At 56.2% G+C, this 26,279-nt stretch overlaps 1 protein-coding gene across 1 annotated transcript in view; it reads left to right on the forward strand.

Moving 5' to 3' along the window:
* Positions 1-403: 403 nt before the first annotated feature.
* The window catches only part of SORCS2 (sortilin related VPS10 domain containing receptor 2), a 386,735-nt gene continuing 360,859 nt past the window's right edge, over positions 404-26,279 (forward strand). The window contains exons 1-2 of the mRNA XM_039838002.1: positions 404-533; positions 3,596-3,749. Of these exons, the coding sequence (XP_039693936.1) occupies positions 3,735-3,749 (15 nt within the window). The 5' untranslated portion in view covers positions 404-533; positions 3,596-3,734. The remainder of the gene's footprint in view (positions 534-3,595; positions 3,750-26,279) is intronic.

The following is a 26,279-nucleotide window of genomic DNA, read 5'->3' on the forward strand; positions in this document are numbered from 1 at the left end:
TGATGGACGCCTAGGATCCACGTCTCTCCGTCTCTTTGGTCTGCTTGGCTCTCTTGGTGGTCACCACGTGGCTGGGGCGTCATGTTGCAACACAGAGAACAGTCAGGGTCAGGGTCAGGGTCAGGGATTCCTGTAATTTAGCAAGTTTCCCAGCATCTCCTAGGCCGCCCTCTTCTCATTCTCATTGGCCAGCTGGGCATCACGTGCCCAGGCATCGCCCAGTCATTGGCAGGGATGTGGACCAATCAGCTGGCTCGTCCAGAGCAGGCGGGCGTGCGGCGCGTGGCGTGCGGCGTGCGGACGCCCCTTCGGACTTGCTCGGCGTGGCCTCCTGAGGGCGGTGTTCGGCCTCCCGCCCGCGGTCTCCGCGCCGCAGGGGCCCCGGGCCCCCTCGCGGTGCCCACCCAGCTACCCGAGACTGGGAGAGTGAGCTGGCGAAGGTCACCCGGTGGAGCGCTATGCAGCCGGCAAAACGAACTCCGCAGCCCGAGCGACGAACCGGCGAGCTGAACGACGGGCTGTTAGGAGAGAAGGTACGTTTCAAAGATTATAGAGCGAAAAGCGTGTTGACTTCTTACAAATGTAAAAAACACATACCTTTGGGCAGTCGCGCCGGTGACGTTAGGTCCACACGTGAAAGCCGGCGCGGCCGGGACGGCGCGCCGGCGGCTTGGACGCGGGGACGCCGTTCCTGCGCTGGGCTCCGTTGCCACGTCGGCGAAATGGAGCTGCTCATGCCGGGGCGCAGCGAGGCAGGGAGGGCGAGTGACGGGACGGAGCTGGTGGCCCCCTGGCGCCACCTGCGAGTCCTCCGCTCTGGGTGGGGCCAGACTCCTTGCCGGCCGCACCCTCTCCCGCCGGCACACCTCGGAGGCGTGCAACCCTCCTGGCCTCCTCCGAGTGTCAGCTCCAGCTCCGCCGGGCCCCCCACCGGGCCACCTCCCGTGCAGCTGCCTCTGGCCCTGCGGGTCCCTCCGCCCGGAGGGGCCTCCCTGCCTCCATCCTGACTGCGCAAAGCCCTGAAGAGGTCCGAGCAAACCCCGGGTGTTGGCGGCTGTGGGTCCCTGGGAGAGGGGGCCGCAGGTGCGACCGCGCAGACCAGCCGTGTTTCTGCAGCAACGCGGAGGCCAGCGTGGCTGGAGCGGAGGAGAGGGGGACAGGCTCGCAGGATGAGGTCTTCGTAGGGACGGCTGTGGGGTCTTGTAAGGACAGGTTTCTGCGCTGCCTGAGATGGGAGGGACAGGTCTACTTTGGGTTTCAAGGGTCCCCTGTGGTTGCTGAGCTGAGAACAGACTGTCAGGAACGTTAGGCGAGCATGAAGCAGAGTCCCAGGTCTGGCAGTCATGCCTCGTGGGGCCCCATCCCTCCATGTCCCTCAGTATGCTCACACACACCCAGTGTCCCAGTGACACTTTGTCTCACTCTCCCGCGTGGTCTTATCAGCCTGGTGAACTTCAGCCTTGGAGACCCTGGATGGGTGTCTTCCCTGATGAAATGTGTCTCTGAGCTCTTCAGCCCTGCAAATGGCATGCTCACCATTCCCTCCTCTCGGTATTCCAGAATCTTCCATGTTCCTCCACACTGAAGCATAAGGCCAGAGACCCTTGACTGAGCACTTCCCATGGCCAGGTCCCATTTGACCCCAAAACAGTCACACCAAGTAGATGGGACCTGCCACTGTCTCCATTTTACACCTGGGAGAACTGAGGCTCAGAGAGAGGGCCAGGCCACCTGCCGAGGAGCACACGGCCCACAGGTGGCCAAAGCCTGGGACCGTGGGGTGTGTGTGTTTCCTCTGCTAGGCTGGGAGCCCTGGGGACAGGGACCGGGCCCCATTCATCTCTGGGTCTGGCAGCTGCTGTGGGCCGTCTCTGGCCTGGTTCAATGCCAAGTGGGCAACTTCTCTTTGGGTCTCAGGCTGGGAGCGTTTCCTCCCTGTGACGCTTTGTTCTTGCTGGGCAGGGAGGATGGCACTGTGCTTTTCCTTCCTTGTGTGGGGCCCAGCTCCTCGGTACTGAACGCCTCACAGTCTATGTGTTTTACTTATTTATCTTTTTCACAGTCTCACCCCCTGGAATAGGCCTCTCCATCTTGGCAATGTTGGCATTTTGAGCTGGATGGCTCTGGTGGCAGTTCTGTGCACTGAATCCCTCTCGGTATTCAGTGCCCTTCACCCACTAGATGCTAGCAGCACCCCACCTCCAGGCTTATGAAAACCAAAGCGTCTCCAGACATTGCCATGTGTCCTCTAGTGGGGCAAGACCACCCCTGGTTGAGACCCACCATCCTGGAATGTCAGCTCTGGGGGCAGGGAGTTTGGCCCAATTTGTTCACCATGGTGTCCATCCCTACTGCACCCCCCCAACCCCCAAGGGCAGGGACTGGCACACGGGAGGCACTAAGGAGATACTAGCACAGTGTTGCTGAATGAATTGCATGCTGCTTAGACTACAAGCAGGCATGAGCCAGCTCCCTGCAGCAGGTCGGGTCATCCCATTTCACAGGTGAGGAGAAAGGCTCAGGGGAGTAGAGAGCCTACTGAGGCTAAGAGTGTGGGTAGAAGGCGCCAGGAGCAGGTCGCACTGTAAAGTGACAGTGTCTTTGGGGAGAGCCTTTCGTTAGCTGATGCCAGGCTCGAACGGGGCCGCAGGAAAAGGTGAATGCATGATAGAGTGAAGGAGTAGGTCTTATCTTGGTTCTTGCATAGACAGATGATGGTAGCAGGCGGCAAAGTTCAGGAAAATTAATGTCATAAAAGCCACATCAAAATATATTCAGCCATGAGAAAGAAGGACATCCTACCATTTTCAACAGCATGAATGGACCTTGAGGGTATTGTGCTAAGTGAGATAAGCCAGACAGAGAAAGACAAATACTACATGGTGTCACTTATATGTGGAATCCAAAAAAATAAGTCAGACTCATAGAAACAAAGAATGAGGTTGCCAGCGGCTGGGGCGGGGTGGGGAGAATGGGTGCATCTTATAGTCATCAGCTATAGGATGACTAAGGTCTGAGGATCTAATGTAGAACGTGGCACTGCAGTTGATACCACCGTATGTGTAACTGAAACTTGCTAAGAGAGAAATGTTCTCACACACACAGAAGGTAAATATGTGAAGTGACGGATGTGTTACTTAACTAGACTGGGGACCCTTTCACAATGTACTCATATATCCAATCACCACAGTGTGCACTGCAAGTACTTTACGGTTTTGTCAGTTATACCTCAATAAAGCCGTCAAAACCCCACATCAACTGGGGATTTTTGGGTGGAAGGCTGGTCTGGAAACCCGGGGGAGGGTTTGGGCCATGGCCTCGGAAGGCAAAGTCTGGAGTCTGGGATGTTTGCACCTGCTTGTCTTGGTGCAAAGCCCTCTGCACCCCGTCTTGATGCTCCAGGCTCCCCTGAGAAAGCCACTTGGATGCCACAGGGGCTGGTGGACTGTTGGGGGGACCGGGAGTTGATTGACAGGCCCTGGGAGATGGGCTGTAGTCAGTCAGTCTGAATCCACTCAGGGTCTGATTTGAAATTCAAATCCTGCCTGACTAAACATAAAATTAATATGAATTTCATATTTTGTTATTCACGCAGACCCAGCTGTGTCTCTGCCGGGCAGGGTGGGGGCTGCTGCAGGCTTCACTGCCGAGGACGCCCACCTGTCTCCCCGCCCCCTGCAGCCCCCACACCCTCGGGACTGAGCGTGTTGGAGGAAAGCATCTCCCCTCTTCAGATGGGTCACCTGCAGGTAAACCACAAAGTAGAACCTTGAAGTGGCTGGGGCCAGCCTCCCCCAGTGAAGGTAAAATGGGGTATTCTGAAAAGGGGGTGTCCCAAGTCACATCATCAATGTTGCCCACATTTCAGAGCAGCCTGAAGGCCTGGCCTTTGAACTCGGGAAGTGGGCTCTGGGAGGAAGGCCGGAAGCAGGCGCCAGCCAGGCCTGGCAGTGCAGCTGGGAGGTGTGGTGGGCCCGTGGGCCACCTGGCCTCGTGCTGAAGGTTTGGTAAATGCCTGTCAGAGGTAGCTCTTGGAACCCCGCCTCGGGGTTGGCTGTCTGTTGCCATGGCTACAGAACCCCAAGTGTCGCCTGGCTCTGCCATCCTGGTGCTGTTCCTTGCTGTTGTGCTGTGGGATTGCGCCCCTGTCTCCACCTCTAGCCATGTCCTCCATCTCTCCCCGACCCAGCCCCATGCAGAGAACCAGGGCACTCCCTCACTCAGGCACCTTCTGTGGCTCCCTGTTGCCTGAGAGGCACCGAGGCATGGGCTTAGGGGATCAAATCCTGGTTCACTTGATGCATTAGCCGAGTGGTCTCGAACATGCTGTTCCTTCACCCTGCTCTCGGTCTCCCTGAGCCCGGTGCACCCTTCAAGGATCTGCTCAGGGGTTCTCTCTCCCAGGGAGCGTCCCGGCCCTTGGACCAGCTGCCTGCTGCTCTGTCTGGCTGTCTGTGTCCTGAGTACAGCCTAGCCCTGAGTCAGACTTGGGGGATGTTTGGGAGCTGGAGGCCACTACTCTGTTTGGCAAGTCTCTCCACTTGTCCCCTGGCTCGGCCCTTCCTGCACCCCACTCCCAGTCTTCAGGGAGCACCCACCAAGGGTGGGGTGTTTCCGAGCCTCTTGCAGCCCACTGGCCCAGCCCCCAGAGCCCGTGGTTGTGCCTCTCCCCATCGGCCACTTCCTGGCCTCTGCGGTGTGAGCAGCAGCCTTTCCCAGTGCCCCACAGCTGCTGCGAGCATCTTTGTTACTGTTATCAACCTCTTTTGGTGCAGGCGAGGAGGGTGGCATTGGAGGCAGCATGTGTCGGTGTCCCGTGGGCTCCGTGAAGCGGGGTCCAGAACCACTGTGTCCCCACCGTGTGCCCAGCGGCCACCCAGGTCCAGGTACACAGAGGCACTCGTTGTGAAGCAGTCAGCAGGCATTTCCCAGAAGCCGCCTCTGTTGAGACCTAACCTGCCCGAGGGTGGGTCAGGGACCCGCCACGTGCCCCCGCATGGTGTCTGGGCCCCGGGCGGGGGCACAGTTGACACCTGCTGCCTTCTGAGCTGAAATACCTGGACCTTGACACCTGGGTACAAAGCCAGCTCATCTCTGGCGCAGTCCCCTCTCCCTCCAGTGCCACCTCTGGGCTGGGGCCGCTGCCTCAGGGCCCGCTGATGTGCCACTAGCCATGTCCCTCAAAGACACGATCCTGGACCCAGTCTCCAATGCCTCCCTTGGGGCCCAGCATGGGTGTCGCGGGTGGTGCTGCTGGGGGAATGACGGCCAGCGGCCATCTGTCACTGCTTGCTTCTCTGCTGGGCACCTCCTTCCCGGACCCCAGCGCTTCATTTACAGCTGACAAGGGGCTGGCGGAACCGTTTCTGGATCTGGCCTCACGCATCAGCGTCTTCTCACGAGCTGGTCGCCCCCTCATCACTTTCCTGTCCTTCGTCCTCCCCCAGCGTCTTCCTCTTCCGTCTTTCTAGGGAGGCCTGGGCAGGCAGTGCGTGTGAGACCCTGGGCTCTGGGGACGGGAGCGAGAGCTGTCAAAACGCTCTGTTTGTATCCGTTCAGTGAATCAAAAGTAAAACACATATAAGTTAGGTGCCAGTATTAACCCCATTTTACAAATGAGGGGTCTGTGGCTGTGGAGGGCCGGAGCGTTTGGGACTTCTGCCACTTATGTGCCGTGTGACTCTGGACATGTAACTTAACCTTCCTGTGTATCGAGGCTTCAGGGTGGAGAAACTCAAGGGTGTGGGGAAGGCTGTTGGCCCCACGTTACATAAACGTGCAACTCCTCTGGGCCTGAGAACCCGCGTTAGCTTTTACCCAGTAGGGTTATGTTAGTGGAGCATCTCCCATCCATTCTGCCTGTGTCCAGAGTCCCCCTTGCTCAGGCCCTCGGTACTGGATAGTGTTTTCCGAAGTGTCATACACATTCCCCTGGGTACAGAGGACGCTGGGCCCAAGACGACAGCTTCAGGAGCACAAGGGAACCGTTGTGGGGGATGGAAATGCTCTCTATTCCAATTGTGGTGTTTACATGACTGAACATGTTTGTTAAAACCCAAAGAGCTGTACACTAAACAGAATGAGTTTAACTGTGTATGTAGTTACTTCAGTTAACAATGTTTTTCCATTAAAATCTTGCACGTATTACTTAGATTTACTTCGGGGTTGTTAATACTTTTTGTTGCTATTATCTTTTTAAAATTACAGTATCTTTTTAAAATTACATTTTCTGTTTGTTGCTGTAAGAAAATATAATTGATTTTTCTATGTAAAGCTTAAGTCCAAAAATATTTTTGAATCTTCTTAGTACTTCTAATAATTTGATCGTAGATCCCTTTTGGGTTTTTCATATAGATATGTTGTTTGTGATGATGACAGTTCATCGCTTCCTTAAACTGTTTCTTCTTGCCTTACTGCACTGGCTGGGACTCTAGAACAACGTCGAATACAGGCGGTGCGGCCGGACCCGTCTCAGTTCTTGTTAGAGGGAACGCTCCTCAAGATTTCACCGGGAAAGGTCACATTTGTTGCAGGTTTTTGGTAGATATCCTTTTTCAAGTTAAGAAAATGCCTTTCCATTTCTAGTTTGCTAAAATGTTTTGTTTTGTTTTAAATCATCTTGCTGAGTTTTATAACAAAAATTCAGCATTATCGAGATGATCACGTTTCCTTTAATTTGATAACACGGTGAATCGCCCTCGTGTATTTTTAAGTAGAAGCATCTTTGCATTCCCAGGATCACTCCACCTTGGTCATGAGGTTTTGCATCTTATTTTTAGATTTATTCTGCGCGCTGATATTTCGTGTAGGCTTTGCCCATCTCCGTTCACGAGCGGGGCAAGCTACTTCGTTGCGGCATCCGTGGTACTCCAGCCGCCCGCCCTGGGAGCGCGCGGGGAAGATCGCGATGGCTGAGACATACCGCTTTCCTGACGAGAAACGTGATCCTTCTATCTTGTTTCAAATTGTGAGGCTCTTCGCATTTTTCATTTCTTTTTCAGTAAGTTCAATTATTATTATTATTTTTAGGCATTCGTCTGTTTCACATTAAATTCAAAGTATGTTATCATTATGAGTCTCGTTTTTACTAGTATTTTAATCTGTAGTACGTCTATGGTCGTACCCATTTTTTATTCCAGATATTATTTATTTATGTCATCTCTTTTCTTTTTGATCATTTTTGCCAGAGGTTAGTATACATACTTCATTAGTCACCCCAAAGAACAAACATTGGCTTTTTTGAGTATTCCAATTGTTCGTTTTCTGTTTCACTCATTTATCCTCTTCTTTCTACTTCCTTTGGGTTTATTAAGTTGCTATTCTTATATCTTAAGCTGGATGTTCACCTCATTCGTTTCCAGCCTTTCTTTCCCAGTGTAAAATTAAGGCTACAGACTCCCCTCTAGGAACAGCTTTTGCTGTACTCTGCAGGAGGAGCATGTTCATTCCATGTGGTTCCGGGGAGTTAAAACATTGTATGTTTTCCCCTTGACCCATGACAAGCTTGGTTTTCAGCAGGAGAGAAGTTGGGGGAAATGGTATTATTTGTGCACGTAATGCGGGTCCTGTTGGGGCCTTTCAGAGGTCTCAGAGAAGGTGTTTTTGTTTTGTTTTGTGTTTTAGTTTGGCTTAATGCAGCGGTTGGGAAGGAGCAAGCTGCAGAATTATGCTTCCTGTTGTTTATGTACATTTTAAAAACACAAAACAATTCTGTTTTTCTTATGGACATGAACAGTGAAAGGAAAACACTGGATGGCTGGCTGGGCACCAGATTCACCTTTGTCCTTGCCCTGGGGCGGGGGCAGGGGCAGGCCCTGGGGAGGTGTGTGCAGGAGGCCGGTGTCTGCAGTGTGTTATTTCTCATAATAAAAAGATCTCAAGCAATAGCTGTAAGAACTTTAAGGCACTATAAGAATTTGAGAACTTAAGGAACTATAAGCACTTAAGAGCTATAAGAACTTTCTTACCCTGAAGAAAAAGCACCTGGGTGTCTGCCACCTTGCCCCCTCTGTGATTGAAGTCTTTCACGAAGTCAGCTTTGTGGGAATTGGAGTAAAGGGAAAATCAAGAGATCAAGGTCTGAGCACAGGGGACTGAGCATAGCCCCCTAATATGGGGTCCTGGACAGCAGTGGCGGGGGCCATTACCCAGCTTGTAGGCAGCTGAATTAAAACAAGCTTTTGGGAAGGGATTTGTCACTGTTTCTTAAGGGCCTTCCTATTTGGCTTAGGAATTCCACTTTGGGGAATTAAGGAAGAAAAATAATGTAGACAAAGAGATGAAAAGGTGAGAAGATGTTTATCAGAATCACGATGTTTATCAGTATCGCTTTATTAGATACAATAAAAATAATAAACGAGTTATCTTTAGGAGATTTTGTATTGTTTTAATGAAAGTGGTGGTGATGAAAAATTTTAATAATATAGAAAATGTTCATTTTAAGTGACAACAGCAAAAAATATAATTCATATTGTGATACACGTGTGGAAAAAAAATGTGAGTTAAAAACATTCAGAAGGAACAGACCAGCATGCTAGCAGTGAAGTCTCCCGCTGGTAATAGTCACTGCCTTATTTGGATAGTGTCCCCCGCCCCCCGCCCTGGAGCCCAGACTCCCCTGAGTGGCCATCACCTGCCTCCACTCTGCTGATGCCGGGGCTGCCTGCTGGGCAGGACTTTCTCCCGCCTTCCGGGAGCCCAGCTGTCCTGACAGGTCTGTCAAGTCCAAGTCCCCAGCCCTGCTGTTCCTATCTTTGCCGTGCTCTGAGCACTGGCGTCGCGGGAGTCCTGGGTCATCGCTGCCCAGGGAGACCCTTCTGGCTTCTCTGCGTGGACACACTGTGTGCGGGGAGATAGGACTGTCGTGCTATGTGCTCAAGCAGGGCCCGAGGACTCGGAAGCTCTGTGGGCCAGGAGTCTGTCTCCTGACACCCAGCTCCCAGTGTCCTTGGCCCGTCAGTGACCTCGCGTGCCTCCAGGTGTGTGGACGGTGACAGATGGTGCCGTCCACACCCCTTCTGCCTCACTGAGCCTACCTTAGCAGTGCCCGTTCTTGCCGTCTCCCCCTCTCAGCTTGCTCTTGTCTCTGTGGCACCCTCCCCCTGTCCCTGGCCGGCTCCACCCACCCTCTCGGCCTGGATCCTCGGAGCGTTTTCCTTCGTTGTCAGCCTCTCACACCCAGCGCGTCCTTCACACTTTAGTGAGAGTGAGTCCACGCACAGGCAAAACCCCATTGTGCTCAGAATGGCCTGTCCTTACCTGACTCTGAGGGACTGTCCACCACATGCACCTGTGCACCCCTGTTCCTGCCAGATCCCACCACTGTGGTCCTGAGGGCTCAGCCCCTCTCTCTTGCCTCTGGGCCTTTGCACATGATGCTTCTCCTTCTGGTTCAAGTTTCTGCTAGTAATAAAATAATAGCAACAATGACAACGATTGCCAGTGTCCACTGACCTCTTCCCGGGGTTGAGAGCTGTGCTTAGTCAGCACTTTACGTTCACTTCGTTTAAGCCTCACCACCGCCCTACGTGATTGGGGAGGCTTTTGGCCCCATTTTACAGGTGAGAAAATGGAGGCGGAGAGGATTAAGTGAATTGACCTTGGTCTTGCAGCTGATACAAGGGGAGCCGAAGTATAAAACCAGGTCTGTCTGGGCCTGGAGTCTGCCTGCTCGACCAGTCCACGCAGGGGTGTCCCTGTCCTGACCAGCCACTCACCAGCTCCTGCCCCGAGCGCACGTTCTCTGGGCTGGGGGCTGGACCTGCCGAGGTAGTTCTGGGCATTGCTCACATCCAGGACATGGCATAGGACACGACATGTCCCTGTTGCAAAAGCTCGTGTCGTATCCGTGGTCACAGTCTGCTTTGGGCACAGTGCTGCCCCCGGAGGCATCTGGACCTTTCTGGAGCCAGCCGAGACTCCTGACTGACCGAGGGGTCAGCTTCTCCTTGGAACACAACCAGCACCCGTCGAGGAGAGGCAAGGTCAGCGTGGGGGGACTTGGTGTCTGTGCACAGGGACCTCCGTGCACCATGTTCGACCCACCACGTGTCATGCCAGCCTGGCTCTCTGCACGCACTGGGAGCCCCGGCCCCCAGCTGGCCCCCACCCCTTCCCCTAGCACGCCCTGTGTGCTGCCCTGGGCTGCTTGTATAAAGCAGTCAGTTTGAGTTCAAGTGTCCGCTGCGGAATGCTGGCACACAGTAGGACACTTTGTGGAAGGGAAGGATGAGTGAAGGACTGTTTGGGCTATGCCAACTGTTGATGCTCTGGTCTGTGACTTGGACTTCGCAGAGCACAAATGGCGTGAAAATCTGGCTTAGCCATGGAGCCCCCGTGTGTGCTGGGCGGGCGGCCAGTGTCAGGTGAGCAAAGCCAGGCACCGAAGTGGCAAGGGCGGGTGTAATCAGTAACTTCTACTGCAGGGACAGGGGTCCAGCCGCCCTGGACTCAGCCTGGATGTGTGCAGAAGTGAGGGGCGTTAAGGGAGAGTGAGGATGGGGGGGGCTCAGCAGAGCCAGAGAGTGAAAGGTACGGAAGTGGGAGGGGGGGCCACGGGGCACCGGCTGGGCTCGCTAGCCCTTGCTGGTGGAGGCGAGGCGCACCCTCCCAGAGGCCGGAGCCCGCCATCTTCAGGCGTGGGCTCACACAGTCAGTTCTTCTGGCAGCCTTGAGCTTTCTCAGCCTGTGAGGGGGACTCGGGTCATCCTAGGGATGTGGCCTCGAGGTGCTGGGAACCCTGTTAGTGTTTGCTCCTGTGTTCATGGGCCAGGTAGAGGCCTAGTGGAGAAGGGCTCAGAGGAGGCCGGTCCGACTTGGGCAGAGGGGGTGTCTTTCACTGCCAGCTTAGGATTTGGGATCCTCGTGCAGGGGGCTTGTGCAGGGGGAGGGGGCATGGCCTGTCTTTGTCTGCATCCTCAGGGACTGCTGTGCACTCTGCCAAACGCAAAAGATGAAATCCCAACAGGCCTTGAGATTGGCCAGGCACTCAGAGGGTGCCCGCTGTGGGCTGAATCGTGTCCCCCAAATCAGTACATTCAGGCCCCAACCTCCAGTGGAACTGTGTTTGGAGACAGGGCCTTTATGGAGTGATTAAGGTTAAATGAGGTCACAAGGGCCCTTATGAGATGAGACGCCCGAGCCCCGTCCCGCTCCACCGTGTGGGCACACAGCGAGAAGGCAGCCGTCTGCATGTCAGCCCCCACCCTGCTGGCACCCCGAGCTCAGGCGCCGGCCTCCAGAACTGGCAGAGAGCACATTCCTGGAGGTCAGGCCCCGGGCTGTGGCACTTGCTTACGGGGCGCCAGCTGACTAGAGAGGACGCTGGCAGCAGGGAGAGAGCACGGGAACGGGGCACGGCAGCGCGGAGTGGTCGAGCCCGAGGCGCTGGGCAGTGTTCTTCCCGGACTGGGAAGACCCCTGCAGAACGTCTGCTTTTGCCGGACAGTGGCATGTGACTGCGCGTGTGTCTGCGGCTGTGCCTCGTGCTGTTCCGAGCTGCTGGAGGTCAGCAGGGGGCAGAGATGAGGGTGCTGTCTTGGCACGAGGCCCCGGAGTCCGCCCCGCGCGCTGAGCCCTGGCCACGGCCATGTGTTGAAGGCTGCATGCGATAGTGGCCTGGAGCCCGGAGGCTGGGGCTGACGGCCACCACCCTGGCCTTGGCCACAGAGTCTGTGGGCCTCCCGCAAAGGCACCGTGAGCGGGCTGTTGACAGATGAGGTGGGCTGTCCCGCCTCATGCAAAGCATGGCCATCTGGTGATCCAAGACCGATCTGGGGCCCCTTGCTGCTCCCCACCCCCTGGGAGGGAGGGCTGTTGTCTGTCACACAGGTGGCAGCTGCTTGGGGAAATGAGACCTGCCAGATGCTGACTGCTGCTGTGATTTCTCAGGGACCGAGGGCCTGGTGCAGAGGCCAGCAGGCTCTCTTCCTTGGCCCTGTGGTCACCAGGGCCCCAGAGGTCACTTTAGTGTCCTAGCACTGGCGAAACAAATTACCGCAAACTGAGTGCTTTAAAGCAACAGAAATTTGTTCTGCAGTTCAGGAGGGCGAAGTCCGAAATCAAGGGGTTGGCAGGGTTGATTCCTTCAGGAGGCTCTGAGGGAGGGTCTGGTCCAGGCCCCTCTCCCGGCGTCTGGCAGTTTTCAGCGTCCTGGGTGTCCCTCGGCTTGTGGCCGCGTCACTCCAGGCTCTGCCTCCAGCGTCATGTGGCCTTCCTCCCTGTGTCTCTGCTCCCCCCCTTTCTCTTATAAGGACACCAGTCATTGGATTTAGGACCCACTTTAAACCCAGGGTGATCTCATTTTGAGACCCTGTAACTCAATTGCATCTGTGAAGACCCTGTTTACAAAGAAGGCTGTCGTCACAGGTCTGGGGGGTGAGGCATATCTCTTGGGGGCCGCCATTTAGCCCCCTGCAGAGGAGTGTGACTGGAAAGGGACTAATGAAGGCACCGTTTATAGAGATGTGTTGGGGTGAGGGGCCCCTGGGAAGGGAGGCACTGGGGAGTAGTAGGGCCCGCAGGAGCCGGAGCGGGAGGCTAGGGACAGAGCAGCCACTGGAGAGGCGCTGCCACTCGCCCACCGGCAGTAGCTGGCGGGAGTGGAGTGATCGCAGTCCCCACCCCGCTTTCCGCCCTCTGCCTCCCACTGGCCTGGTCCCCTGGGAGCCGGACAGCAGGCCAGGCAGGGATGGGTCCTTGGATGACGTCCAGCCCCCATGCGCAGGACCCCACAGACATCAGCCATAGGGGGCGTCCTTTCCACCAGGTGTTGACTAAACGTCGTGGAAGGCGCCTGCCCGCGGCAAGGAGTGTCAGCACGAGCTGGGCGTGGGGGGCAGCGCGGCCGTCCAATGCCGTCCGTGCGGTCAGCACCCGGACCGGGTTTGCCGGCTGCTGCACCCACCCCCTCCGGTGTCATGAGTCTGACGTTGAGAGGCCCGTGCGCGCTTTTCAGATTTCTGGCCGTTACAAACGACGCTGCGGTAACCGTCTTAGTGCATACGTGCTCGTGCACGCCCGCGAGCCTCCAGCCGTGGCTTTTTTAGAGGTGGAATCGCTTGGTCGAAGCCGTTACATATTTAAAGCCTTGATGGAGATCGCCAGAATACCTGCTGGTTAGGGGCCCACCACACTTCCGTGGCTTCGGATGTTGGCGGCCTTTTAAATTCTTCTGAAGATGGAAGGCAGTTGCTCTTAGTGTGACACAGTGCGGCAGGCGAGCCCCCAAAGGCCGGTCCTGTGGCGTGGACCGCCCTGCCACCCCAGCCCTTGAGTCCTCTGCTTTGTCCTCAGTTGCTGGCCGGGGGTCCCTGGTCCCCTGCAAGGCCCCTCTCACGTCTATTGATCTGTCTCCTCCTCTCCATGTCCACGCCCCACTCCCCTTTCTTGCTCCTCCCTAGACAGCTAGTCAGAGTGTTTAATGCACGTCTTGGCTTCTGTAAAGTGCATCGATCTTTTCCGGGCATGAGTCTCCAGTAGACCTTTAATGGGAGAATAACAGTCATATGGGAAATACATACAGATCATCCGTGTGCTGCTACAAGATACATTTTCACATTTACGAACCTGTGCGATCAGTACTCGGATCAAGAAACTGAAAGTCACCGGCACCCTAATGTCCCCCTGTCCCTTTTATGTTCTGTAGGCGGTGGTCTGTGGGTTCTTTCTGTTTTGGGATTATTAGGCATAGTGCTCCTATGGCTTTTGGTGAACACATGTATGTGCATGTAATTTAAATTCATGTCTTGAGGTTGTGATGTTTTCATAAGTTTAGATGGTTTTCATAAATTCTGCGTGGTTTTTTTTTTTTTACAACATCCTCCCTATTACTCTTGTACCAATGTGGAAACCAAACAAAAGATCCCCCTACCCCCCCCATCCCCACATGCAGGAGGAGGCAAAGGCTGTTTGCTCAGAACTGCCTGTAGTGGGGGTCTGCCACCATCACTTGCTTTTGGCGGAGACCCCAAGGCGGGCAGAGGGGTGGGGGAGCTTCCTCGTGGAGAAAAGGGGGCTCGGATGCCGTGACGGGGGCTGGGGGCCGTGGGAGGCTCGGTGGCTACTGGAAGGGGGCGTCCAGGCGACTGGCTGGGGGAGCAGGTGAGGCTTTCTCAGTTGGTCCTGAGTGGGAAGTGGGGACAGAAGTTCGAGAAGCTGTCAGTTATGGATCCAGTCTTGGCCGACTGTCCCAGAAGTTGTTGTTCAGCTTCCTGGGTTGTCACTGGGGCAGCAGGCTGACCTCTTGCATGTCCGACTCACGCAGCTTCCTGGGCGGGGCTGCGGGCTGCGGGCGGGGCTCTCCTCACAGGAGGGCTGCCTTGTCCCTTCGCATGTTCAGTGTCTCAGTGTCTGTTCTGCTGCTGCTACTACCGTGTCGTGCTCTGCGGTCAACCCGTCATGGTCCCCAGGGCCTCCAGGTCGCTTCCAACCACCACCACCCCAAACAGCGCAGTGCGGAGCAGGCTCACACTGTCCCCTCACGGCCCAGTGTGAGCATGTCTTTAGTCCACACGACCAGGGATGAGTGGCTGGTCACAGAGTAGCCCCTAGGCTGTTTAGAACCATCCAGAGGTTCTGGCGGCAGAAGCAGCAAGTTCTTCTCAGCGTCCCTGCCCTAGGACCCCAACCTGGGCCCAGACTCTCCGCAGGTGCTTAACAAGGTGCCTCTCATTGTCCCCGAGTCACAGCGAGAGCCTTTCACCTCAGACGGGCAGTGTGTGGGTGCTGTTCCAGAGGGGCGGGGCCGGGGTCCCACACGCAGGCCTCCTGCCGATGGGGGAGGGTGGAGGGCGAATAGATAACTGCCCCATGGTGAGGCTCAGTATTCAGAACCCCAGCCCCAGTGGGAGAGTGGGGGCTGGGGCGGGGCCTCTGACCTCGATCTTGCCCCATGGACGACCTCTGTGAGGTAGGCTGGACAACTTCATCCATTAGCACAACCACTGGTCACAGATCAGGATGGGCTGCCACGTTACGTTGTGCCACGTAAACCTCACAAGACCTGTGAGGCAGCATTATGCACCCCTGGGCAGCAGGACCCCCAGTGCCTGCCCCTCAGAGAAACCTAGGGCTCTGATACTCCACAGGAAGAGTGAGGGTGTGACAGGTGACACATGGGAGGTGGGGGGTTGGCACTGATGGTGGTGATGGCAGGGCCAGGTGGCTGGAGGGGTGGATCGACCCATAAATCAGTGGACTGACAGCAATGAGAGTTATAAGACATTTGGATATTTTCTCAGTTTGGCCAAAATCCTTCATTTTTTAAATGTCAGGTGCAGATATTACAACCAATTAAAGAAGTTTTAAAAACATTTAAAACATGAAAAAAAATCAGAAAATAACTAAAAAGCACCCAGCTACCCACCCTTGACACTGTTTACATTTTTAGATTTCGCTCCAGAACAAACACCTGACTTGGATGTAGTCGACGCAGACTGGGCCCGGACCCATTCTCGCCCCGCCGCCCTCCCCAGGAGTGACTGCTGTCCCTAGGTGACGCTCGTCATTCCCGTGAGGTTTGCGTGAGGTCACCCTGCGTTTTTATCTGTGATCATGCACACTGTCCTTGCTCGTTTACGTAGAGGGCTGCACAGTTTATTCCCTGAGCAGCTGGCTCAGCTCATGGCACGTGCGCTTTTTGAGGTGTACTCGTCGATGCGTGTGGATCTGGCTCATCCGTCTCAGAGCGTCCTGTACGGCCTCCCGAGCGGAGGGGCTGTCTGGGCGCTTTGGCTGTCACACTGCTCCACCGCGTGTTAGTTTCCTCTTGCTGCACACACTGAGCAGCTTACAACGCAGCCGATTGTGTCGCCATCTCTGTGGGGCAGGGGTCCATGCAGGGTTTAGCTGGCTTCTCTGCTCAGGGTCCCACGGGCATCTCGAGTGACCCTTGAGTGACCACACCTCCAGACCACTTGTTTCGTGAAGCTAGTACCTTTTCCCGATGTAAGCCGTTTTGAGCTGAGGTTTAACTATTTGCTGTCAAGGGCGACCTGATTTCCAAAGACAGAAGCTCAGAGACGCGGAGGGCCCCAGTGCATGGCCGGCTCGTGGGCTCCAGCCCGAAGCTCTTGCCCTAAGTGCTGAGGGAACGGTGGTACATGAGTGTCCTGGGGGCTTGCACAGGAAATTTATTCTGCTATAGTTCTGGAGCCAGAAGTTCAAGGTCAAGGTGTTTGCCAGTTGGTTCCTTCTGGGGCCGTGAGAGAGAACCTGCCCTAGGTCTCTCCCATGGCTCCTGGAGGTTTGCTGGCGTCTCTGGGGTTCCTGGGCCTGTAGAAGCGTCACCCCATCTCCGCCTCCATCTCCATGTGGCCTTCTCTCTGTGTGTGTCTGTGTCCACGTGTCCCCATTTTATAAGGACATCAGTCATGTCGGAGTAGGGCCCACGCTGCTCCAGCGTGACCTCCTCTTAACCGACTGCGCCTGCAGCGGCTCTGTTTCCAAACACGGTCACGTTCTGAGGTCCTGGGGGAGAGGACACAGTGCAGCCCGTTCCCGGCGGTGGTTACACACCTCACCGCTTCATTGGAATCTCCGCCGCATGACGCCAGTCCCCACATGGTTGGGACCGGGGACATCCTCAGTCCTGTGACAAGAGCGCTGGCCTGAGGAGCAGAGGGTGCAGGAGGCGAGGTGAGGTGCTGCCCCGCCCAGTCGTTGGCCCTGCCCGGGCAGCTTGGCCCAGCACTGCTCCCTCATCCAGCTGCTGCCTCCTCCCCCGAGAGTGGTCCCCGCTGCGTGCGTCCCCGCGAATGGGCCTCGTACTCTGCAGAGTGCTGGCTGCGGCTAACATCCTGGGTCAGAAGCCACCGGAGCCTTGCGGGGAAAGGGCCTGGTCAGGGGTAGGGGAGGCCTCGGCGACAAGGACCAACTTAGCTGATGGTCATGATTTTACCGGGGCGCTGAAGACTGGAGCCGAAACCGTGTCTCCAGGGAGTTCTGTTTCAGACTCATTGTGGGTGGCTCTCCCCATGCGGAACGTTCCTGAAAATTACTGCTTGAGAAGTGACCGGGAAGGCGGGAGCGAAGCGCAGATTCTTCCTAAGAGACGCTCTCTGCGATTTCCCTGGTGAGAGCAGGTCCGCAAAGGTCCCGGAAGAGAGGAGCGCGGCCGCTTGCCAGGCAGACCGGAAATAACCGCGTAACTGCTGCGTGTTAACGCGCCGTAGCCGTCTGGCCGGCGTGCGAGGGGCCTCATCTATAAATCATGGGACACAAAACGTATCTAAATTGCCCTGAGGTTTTCACGCATCTGCGGCAGCTTGTTGGAGTCAGAACACGGGTTCCCTGCCGTCCAGGAGCTAATAGTGTGAGGGATCGGCCGGGAGGAGTACGTGACCCTCTGCCTGTTTGGCGACCGCTCTCCAGTGGCCCCTTCTCGGCTGGCTCGGACGAGAGAGCGGCGTTGCAAAGCTGCTCTCGTTTGCCTCTTCTGCCGCTTCCTTCATGCACATGCCGGGTGGGCCTGTTCCCATCTCAGATCCGCCGCGCGACTGGACAAGTCGCAGAGCCCCCTCGCCTCACCTGTGGAGCGTCCCACCTGTGAAGTGGGATGGTAAGACAGCCCCTTTCCAGGCGGGTAGGAGCCGATGCTGGGTAAAGCTGACACACGCCTGGCACAGAGACTGCGCCCGGAAGGGGCCAGCCCTCCCGCGAATGCCGGAAACGCGCCTGCCGTGGGAGTCTGGGCGCGCGGCTCCATCCCGCAGCTGACGCGTGCTCTCGGTCACTGCTCTCAGTCACTGCTCTCCAGGAAGGTCAGGCGCGCGAACTCTCTGGGCTGGCGAAGGGGCACGCACGGGCGGTCCCCAGCAGCCTGTCTGCAGTGGCCCAGACACGGCGGACACGACGTAGACGGTACCGTGTTCGTGTGACGGGCCCTTGACGACTGCGCTGCGGTGGGACCACACTCAGCGACGGGCAAGCCCACCACTGTGGTGTGAAGGAGCCAGACTCCAGTGCGTGACTCTGTGACTTTCAGATGACAGTACAGCTGTCCTGGCCTCTGACTTCCTGCTGGGCTCAGCCGAAGGGAGGCACCAGCAGGAGGCTGGAGGACAGGACGAGGAGACCAGGCTGTTCCTTCCTTCACTGCCTCCCTGCCTGGACTTGCCTCTGGAGGCGGCCAGGGTCGCCCCCCTCCCCCCACCCCATGGCCTTGCCCTTGGCCGCAGACTCAGTGTTGTCTCCTGACAGCCCCTCCCTTGTCCCTTCAGGCCTAGAAGTGCTGACATTTCCTGCGATTGACCTTGGAGAGCCACCCTTCCCCAAGGGTTCCTCAAACGCAGCAGCCTCTCTGTGCAAAGCCCTGTCATCAAGCCCCCTTCATCACCCTCTGGCCGAGGCACCTCACAGCGCCCCAGGCAGCTTTCCTGTAGGCTGCAGGGTTCTGGGGGTGCCCAGTGCCCAGCAAAGAGGGGAGGTGTTCAGCAAACGTTCCCTGAATCGAGTTCATGATTTTCAAAGGGCCAGAAGCCCTTGGACTGAAGCTTTTGAAAGTGCAAGGTTATATGATTATTCATATATCATTCATCTCGGGGGTCTTGGAATGGCTGCCATTGTGCGCTCCCTGGCTCTCCGGGGTCTCGTTTGTTCTCTGTAATGGGAATGAATGCCCTCGCATGCCCTGGCCCCTGCTTTTTCTTAACCTGCGTTTTCTGGATCACCGAATTGAGTGAGGAGGGTGTGGGCAGAGGCTGCCTCGGTAGGAGACCCTAGAAGCCCCAGGGCAGGGCAGCAGGTCCAGGTGTGGTACCCCAGGGTGAGACATGGGGGTGGGCTGCGTCCGCTACTCCTGGCATCTGCCCAGGGGCTGACATTTCTTGGAGAGACGAGGTGTCAGCTAGTCATTCAGACAGGGAAACAGTCACCCGCCAAGCCACTTGCCGCGCAGCCACCAGAGGGCGCTTTCTGAAGGGCCGTGTCTCGGGACCCCACATGCCTCCCCATGGCCTGTAAGTAAGATGTGGAGTCCACTGGGACTCTGCCCCGGCTCAGCTCTCCAGCCTCATGCCCACTGCCCAGCCTCCCTGAAATTCGTTATGCCGGTTCACGCCTCCGTGCCTTTGCCCACGCTGTGTGTCAGCCTGAGGTGCGGTCACTTGCAGTTAAAATAATGTCAACATCAAGAATAAAGTCAGGGGTGAAGAGAAAGGAAAGCTCGCCTCTCCGTGAGTGGTAAGGGAGTGGCAGCTTCCGCAGGGACGGCGCAGGCCCTGGGACCTGAGCTCCAGGACAGCGGGCAATGCCGGGCTCTTTCTGGCTGAGGGCCACCCCCTTCTTGCCACCTTCATGGTGGTCCCGACACTGGGTAAGAACGCCCTGCTTTGAAGCAGTCAGAAGTGGGCTCCAGTCCCGGCTCTGCTGTCTGCTGGCACGGGCGTCCTGGGCAGGTCCCTCCAAGAGCCTCAGTTTCTTTATCCACGAAACACCGGTCACACGAGATCGAAGGTGGTGACCCATGTAAAGAGCTGGCATGTGGGCCTCACTCCAGAATCAGTGGTGGCTGTGATTTTAGGGCCGGGGCTCCGGGGCAGAGCTGGACTTCTCTACCTGCTGTGGGCAGGGGCGGGGTGGGGACTGGTTTTACAATGTCATCCTGCTAGGGCTCTTCAGCTGGAGGCTGGGAGCTGATGATGAGCCACCCAGCTTGGGTTTCCGGTTCCTCGGATCCTCCAACCGGGGAGTCTGTTCCCACCTGTTCCCAAAGCCCGCGATAGGGCTGAACGAGTAGGCGGTGACCAGCGAGCCCTTGCTGAGTCAGGTCTATGAGCACTGGTGGAGCCTGTTCTGTGTTGGATGCTAGAACATGAGAGGGATAACTCAGGGCCCGCCCCGGACAGCTAGCGGACCTGTGGGGGAAGCCGACATGCACACAGCCAGTGATGACGCCGAAGGATGGGGCCTGCAGGGGGAGATGGGGGATTACCAACCTCCTGAGGGTGCGGGTGGTCAGGGCAGGCTGCTTGGAGGAGGAGACGTAGAATGAGCATTCTTTAAAAGGCGAGTGGGAAGGAATTAGCCAGAGCAGTGGGGCAGGGGAATGTGAGCTGCGGAACCACCTAAAGACCGAGGCAGGGTGTGGGGCCAGCGAGAGAGGAGTGTTGGGAACTGTGAGTAGCTCGATGTCCGTCCGGCAAGTCCTTCCTTTACCCGTGCGACTTCTGACTTCTGCTGGGGAACCAGAGGGAGGGAAATGCTTTTTGTCGGAGAGAGGCGGGGTCCGGAGGCCACCTACGGGAAGCAGCAGTGCAGGCCTGAGCCTGGAAGCCGCACCTCCAGACGTCTCTACACCAGGCCTAGCGAGGGCCCCACACTCTCACTTCAGGGGACAGCAGGCGTCTTAGTCGGCTCGGCCACCGTGGGGACAGCACACACCGAGGGGCTTACACAACAAGCTCCTCGCCGTCCTGGAGGCTGGGAGCCCAAGATCAGGGGGCCGGCGGTTCCGTGCCTGGCGAGGCTGTCTTCCTTCTCGCTGTGTCCTCAGGTGGCAGAGAGAGGCGCTCTGGTGTCGTTTTCTCTCCTTATAGGGGCACAAATGCCATCTCAGGGGCCCAGGCTCAGGACTTCATGTCCCCCAATCCCTCTCAAAGGCCCCACCTCTAGGTACCACCCCACTGCGGGTCGGGGCCCGAGCATGCGAATGTTAGGGGATGTCACCCAGTCTGTAACAGAGGGGAGGTCCCGGCTTCTAGCCCGTTCTCAGCAGGCCCGTTAGAGCACCATGAAATCAGCTTTCTTGTCTACTTGAAATTTGCTGATTTTACCAAATGTGATCAGCTGCCGGAAACGCAGGCCCTGAGCCCCCCCTCCCCCTGCCTGTCACCCCGTGGACCTCAGCACAGTGCAGAACACCTGTGCTTTGGAGAGGATAAAACACCCTCTAAATGCACATTATCGTTATTTTTATTACAGGCCTCAGAGCAAAACCATCCGTTCAAAAGAGCTAATTTAGTTAGATCAGGCATAAGTGCTACTTGACTTGAAAACTCATTTTCCTTTGTGATATTTTCTTTTGAGTATAAATCAAGAGGAGGGCTTTTAAAGTATTTTTAGTACGAGTGTGTTTCAGTCATGTGGTCAGTCACCTCTTAGCACTGTAACCTAACAGGACCTCCGTGTGGTGACCGCAAGGGGCCTGCCTTGACGGCCCTGCAACCCTTTCCTCTGTCCAAACCCTATTTGACTGGATCGATTTGAAAAGCAGGGAAAGTCACCCACGACCGTGCACGGAAAATCAGACATCGCGCAGGATGTGGGGGGTTCCGCCGTGGGCCTGGCCCGACGCGGAACTGGGAATCGCTCTTGCGGCTTCAAGTGGGGGCCCCGTGAAAGCTCCCTCCTCCTTCTCACGTCCCTCCCCAAATGGCTCCTCATTACACACACATGAGAAATTCCTCCCCACCTGTGACCCGCACCCCTCCGCCCTCCTCCGGGAAGCCCACCGCCTTAAGCCAGGACTGATCGCTGCACAGCCGCACACGCCCCTCCGGCCCGGGCAGCCATCGCCGGTCGCTGGGGCAGTTTCCCACTAAGCCTCGCTCTCACGGGAGCTGCAGGCAGACGGCCCCGCTGGACCGGAGTCAGCATGAGGGTGGAAGCCGCTGGCCCTCCTGGCCCGAGCCCAAGACGGGTGACGTGAGGATGCGTGAGGGTGGTGAGGAGGAAGACGGGGGTGGTGGCGGCAGCAATCCATGTCGTTTTTCTAGAAAGTTGTGGTTAAATGCACATAAAATTGACCACGTTAGCCATTTTAAGTGTTCACAGTTGGACAGTTCACAGTGTTGTGCAGCCGTCCCCACCTTCCCCACCGTCCCCACCGTCCCTCTCCAGAGCTCCCTTCATCTTGCAAAGCCGAAGCTGTCCCGTCACACGACGACTCCCCTCCACCTGCCCCCACCCCTGGTACCGCCGTCACAGCTCGAGTCTGACGACTCTAGCGTCCTCACGTAAGTGGAATCGTGTGGCGTTTGTCCTTTTGTGACTGGCTTCCCTCACTGAGCGCGATGGCCTCGGGTTCGCCCGTGTTGTAGCAGGTGTCAGAATCTCCTTCCCTTTTAAGGCTACATAACATTCCACTGTATGGCTAGATCTCATTTTCTTTATCTGACTAAGATGCCCTCTGTCCCCTGAAGTGAGAGTTTAGGACCCTCGCTAGGCCTGGTGTAGAGATGGCTGGAGGTGCGGCTTCCAGGCTAAGGCCTGCATTGCCGCTGACCACGAGTGGCCTCGGGACACCTCCCCTCTCCAATGAAGAGCATTTCCCTCCCAGGGAGGCAGGACTTGAGGAGATGTGTGCGCGCCCATCAGCAGTCACGTGAGCGGATCGCGCTCCAGGTGTGGGCTCACGGGTCGTGGACCCGAGGCGCCCCGTGCTCCGTCCTCTGCCAGCCTGAGACCCGGGAAGGCCAGTCGTGTGATCCGAAGGCCTGGGAGCTGATACCGGGAGCACCGAGGCCCCCGCTCCGCTGTCAGGCAGAGGGCAGAGAAGTCCCTTCCCGCTCCCGTTTGCTCTGCTCCGGCCCTCAGTGGAGTGGGTGCCGCCCGCCCCATCGGGGAGACCCATCTGCTTTACTGAGCCCACCGATCCACATGCCGTTGGCCCCTTCCAGAAACACCTTCACAGGCACACCCAGAAATGACGCCTAACCATCCTCGGCATCGCGTGGCCCCGCCAGCTGGACATGTGAACGTGACCGTCACAATGGTACCGTAAGGGACAGGCGGAGTGAAGGGTGCTGTGCTGGCGGTCCCGAGCTGCGTTGGAGAATGATGCCAGAAGGTGCCCCAGTGCAAGCCTTGACTTCTGTTTGGCGGGTCCTAAAAGTCAACACTTTATCCCAACCATATGTAAAGTTTTGTTACATTTACGGCAAAACACGTTTATGTTCATAGTTCTCGGCTCTGTTTGTAAAACCTTTTACAGAAGTAGAATGTGCCCACTGAGAAGGGCACATATCACGAGGGTGCGGCTCTGCGACTCAGCCTGGACACACCCGTGTCACCCGCACCCAGACGGGCAAGGACGCTCAGCTCCAGACGTGCCCTCTGGTCTCCTTTGCTGGTTCACCTCTGCCTTGCAGCCCAGCCCACCTCCCCCCGCTATCTGCCATGACATCGCGGTCCTGTCCTCAGGGACTCATTCCGAGTGGCCTTTCTGTGGTGGCTTTCTGGGATGACAGCAGCCTCTCGCTCTAGAAATGGTGAGGTGCCCGCAGGAAAGGGGGCAGCTGGAGAAGAGCAGGCCGGGACCCGTGGCCCTGTGCGGTGTCAGCTTTCCTGGAAAAGACCATCCCTCCAGCAGCCCTGACCGTCTCGGGAGGGGCCTCCAGTTGAGGAAGCAGAGAGACGGTGAGGTTTGACTCGCACGCGGTTCTGGTTCCTCTGGCTGAGGCCAGCCCTGTGGCGGGGCTGGCGGCTTGGCTCGACTTGGGCATGGACCCGGTGTGCGTTTCTTGTGGCTGCCGCAGCGGGTTACCCAACCCGGCGCCTTGAAACAGCAGGTCGTGTCCTCACTGTTCAGGAGGCCAGAAGCACAACATCCGGGTGTTGGCAGGTTGGTTCCTTTGGAGGCTCTGAGGGAGAGTCTGTTCCGGGCTCCCTCCTGACTTCCGGTGGTGTCTGGCAATCCTTGGTGTTGCCCGGCTTGTGGGGACGTCCCCCCATCTCGGCCTCCGTCTTCATGTGGCCTTCCCCTGCCTTCCTCGTTTCTCTTATGAGATTGGTCATTGGGTGCAGGGCCCACCCCGAATCGGCCTGATTGCACGTCGAGATCCTTACCTAATCCCATCTGTGACGCCTCCTCCCAGAGAAGGCCCCATCGCAGGTTCTGGGGCTTAGGTTGGTCATATCCTATTGGGGACACAAGTCAACTCACTACAGACTCCACCCCCAGGCCGACCTTCAAGGCCTGGTGGGGTGGGGAAGACAGGCACCCCAATAATCAGGCCGAGGCAGGAGGGTGTGCCCCTTGGAGTGGCACCCTGTGCCCTAGCAGAGGAGGGTGCCCAGGGAATGAATGGGTGGCACTGGGGACAGGGAGGCGGTCGGGGGAAGCTGCAGTGCAGGGCGAGGGAGGGTGTGAGCAGAGGTGAGAAGCCGGGAGAGGTCTGTCGTGGGGGTGGGGGTGAGGGGCAGCTCCCAGGGCTGGGCTTTTAGGCTGGCTCTGTGGTGACAGCTGGAGCCGACCGCGGAGAGGTGTTGAGAGCCCTGAGCTCCTGGGAGGTGGGGTGTGTGCGGGGTGCAGGCTGCGTGGGGGCGCTCCTTGGCCCTGACCGTCACCCGGTTACATTACTCCCGCACATTTACCCTCTGGGGGCCTCGCTCTCCCTGTCTGTAAAATGGGGTGACCATGACGATGCCCAGCTTACAAGGGGAGAGGAAAGCAAAGCAGCTGACACGCAGTGACCTCTGTCGTCGCTGGCTGCCGGGACTTATTTCCGCCCCCTTCGCCCAGCAGCGGGCAGAGGCGGCCCAGTGGACACTCAGGAAGGCGGGGGCGAGTGAGTGGAAACTGAGAGCTCGCAGTGCGTGTCTGTCTTTCTAAAAAACGGCTTTATCCAGGCACAATTCACACGCCATAAAACCCACCCATTTTAAGTGTACTGTTCAGTGGTTTTCAGTACATTTATAGATTTGCGCAGCCACCCTCCATCCAGCCCTAGGTCATGTCCAACCCCCAGCCCGTGGCCGTTTGCAGTCGACCCCCAGCCCCACCTCCAGCCCCAGGCGACCGCTGGCCTTCTTCCTGTTCTGTAAGCTTGTCTTTTGTGCACATTTTAAATACACGGGATCACACCACCTGTAGTATTGTGAGCCTGGCTTGCGTTCACTCTGCACGATGTTTTTGAGGTTTGTCCGTGTCGTAGTGTGCATCGGCCATGCATTCCTTCTTACTGATAAACGGCGTTTCCTCGTCCGCACCTGCCACGTGTGCTGATCCGGGCCTCAGCTGAGCACGATCGGGTTGCTTCCCTTTCGAGCTGTCGTGAGTGACACTGCTGCGAACAGTCACACACGCGCCTTCGGTGGCTGGGTGCTTTATTTTTCTCGGGCAGGTCTGCACGGCTGGAGTTGTTTGCACATCCCTGTGAGGTCGACACTGCTGTGCTCATGCCCATTTTACAGATTGTGTGTGTTCTGCAAAGCTCATGTTAACTTTTTAAGGAACTTGAAAAAATTGCAGTTCTAGCTTCTCCGTATCTTTTTCACAGCCGCCTCTTTTGGCGGGTATGCAGTAGCATCTCATTGCAGTTTTCATTTGCATTCCCTACTGACTCACGACGTTGACCATCTTTTTATTTGCTTATTAGCCATTTGCATATATTCTTTGGTGCAGTGTCTATTCAGTTATTTTGTCCTTGTCTACATTGCTTTGTTTGTTTGTTTTGGTCTTCTTAAGTTTTAAAAGTTCTTCACGTATTCTGGATACGAGTCTGTCCTTTCCCCAGTGAAGTGTCCTGGCACCTTTGTCAAAAGCCGGGACCGAGAGATGCAAGGGTGTCCTTCTGGACTCTAAAGTCTGTCCCCTTGGCCCACACAGCTGTCCTGTTCTTGTCGTCGCTGAGGCTCACTAGTAAGCTTGGAATCAGGTCGTATGAATATCCCAGCTTTGTTCTTTTTAAAGATTGTTTTAGCAATTCTAGAGTTTTTTGCATTTTCATATAAAATTTGGGAGCAGCTTACAAATTTTTACAAAAAAGTCTAATGAGATTTTGATAGGGATTGCATCGCATTTATAGGTCCATTCGTGGTGAACTGCCGTCTTGACAACGCTGAATCTTCCGATCCATGAACAGGGAACATTTCCCTATTGCTCTAAAGCCGCTTTCATTTTTCTCAGTGATGTTCGGTAGATTTCAGCATAAGACTCGCAGTTCTTTTGTTCAGTTTATTCCTAAGCATTTTATTCTTTCTGGTGCTATTATGAAAGGAATTGTTTTCTTAATTTCAGTTTTGGATTGTTCGTACATACAGAACGACAGTTGATTTTTGTATATTGATCTTGTATCATGCAGCCTCGCTAAACTTGTTTATGAGTTCTGTTAGTGTTTTTATGAGTCTCTGGGGATTTTCTACATAAAGGATCATGTTATCTATGAACAAAGGTAGTTTATCATCTTTCCATTATTTACTCTGACTTACTGCCCTGGTAGAACCTCCAGTAAAAGGTAGAATAAACGTCGTAAGAGCCGCCATCCTTGCCTTGTTCCTTAGAGGGGAAAGTGGTGTTTTTCTTTTACCATTAAGTGTGATGGTAGCTGTGGATTTTCGTA

Source organism: Pteropus medius, unplaced genomic scaffold (genome assembly GCF_902729225.1).
Source record: "Pteropus medius unplaced genomic scaffold, Ma_sr-lr_union100, whole genome shotgun sequence".
Taxonomy (NCBI): domain Eukaryota; kingdom Metazoa; phylum Chordata; class Mammalia; order Chiroptera; family Pteropodidae; genus Pteropus; species Pteropus medius.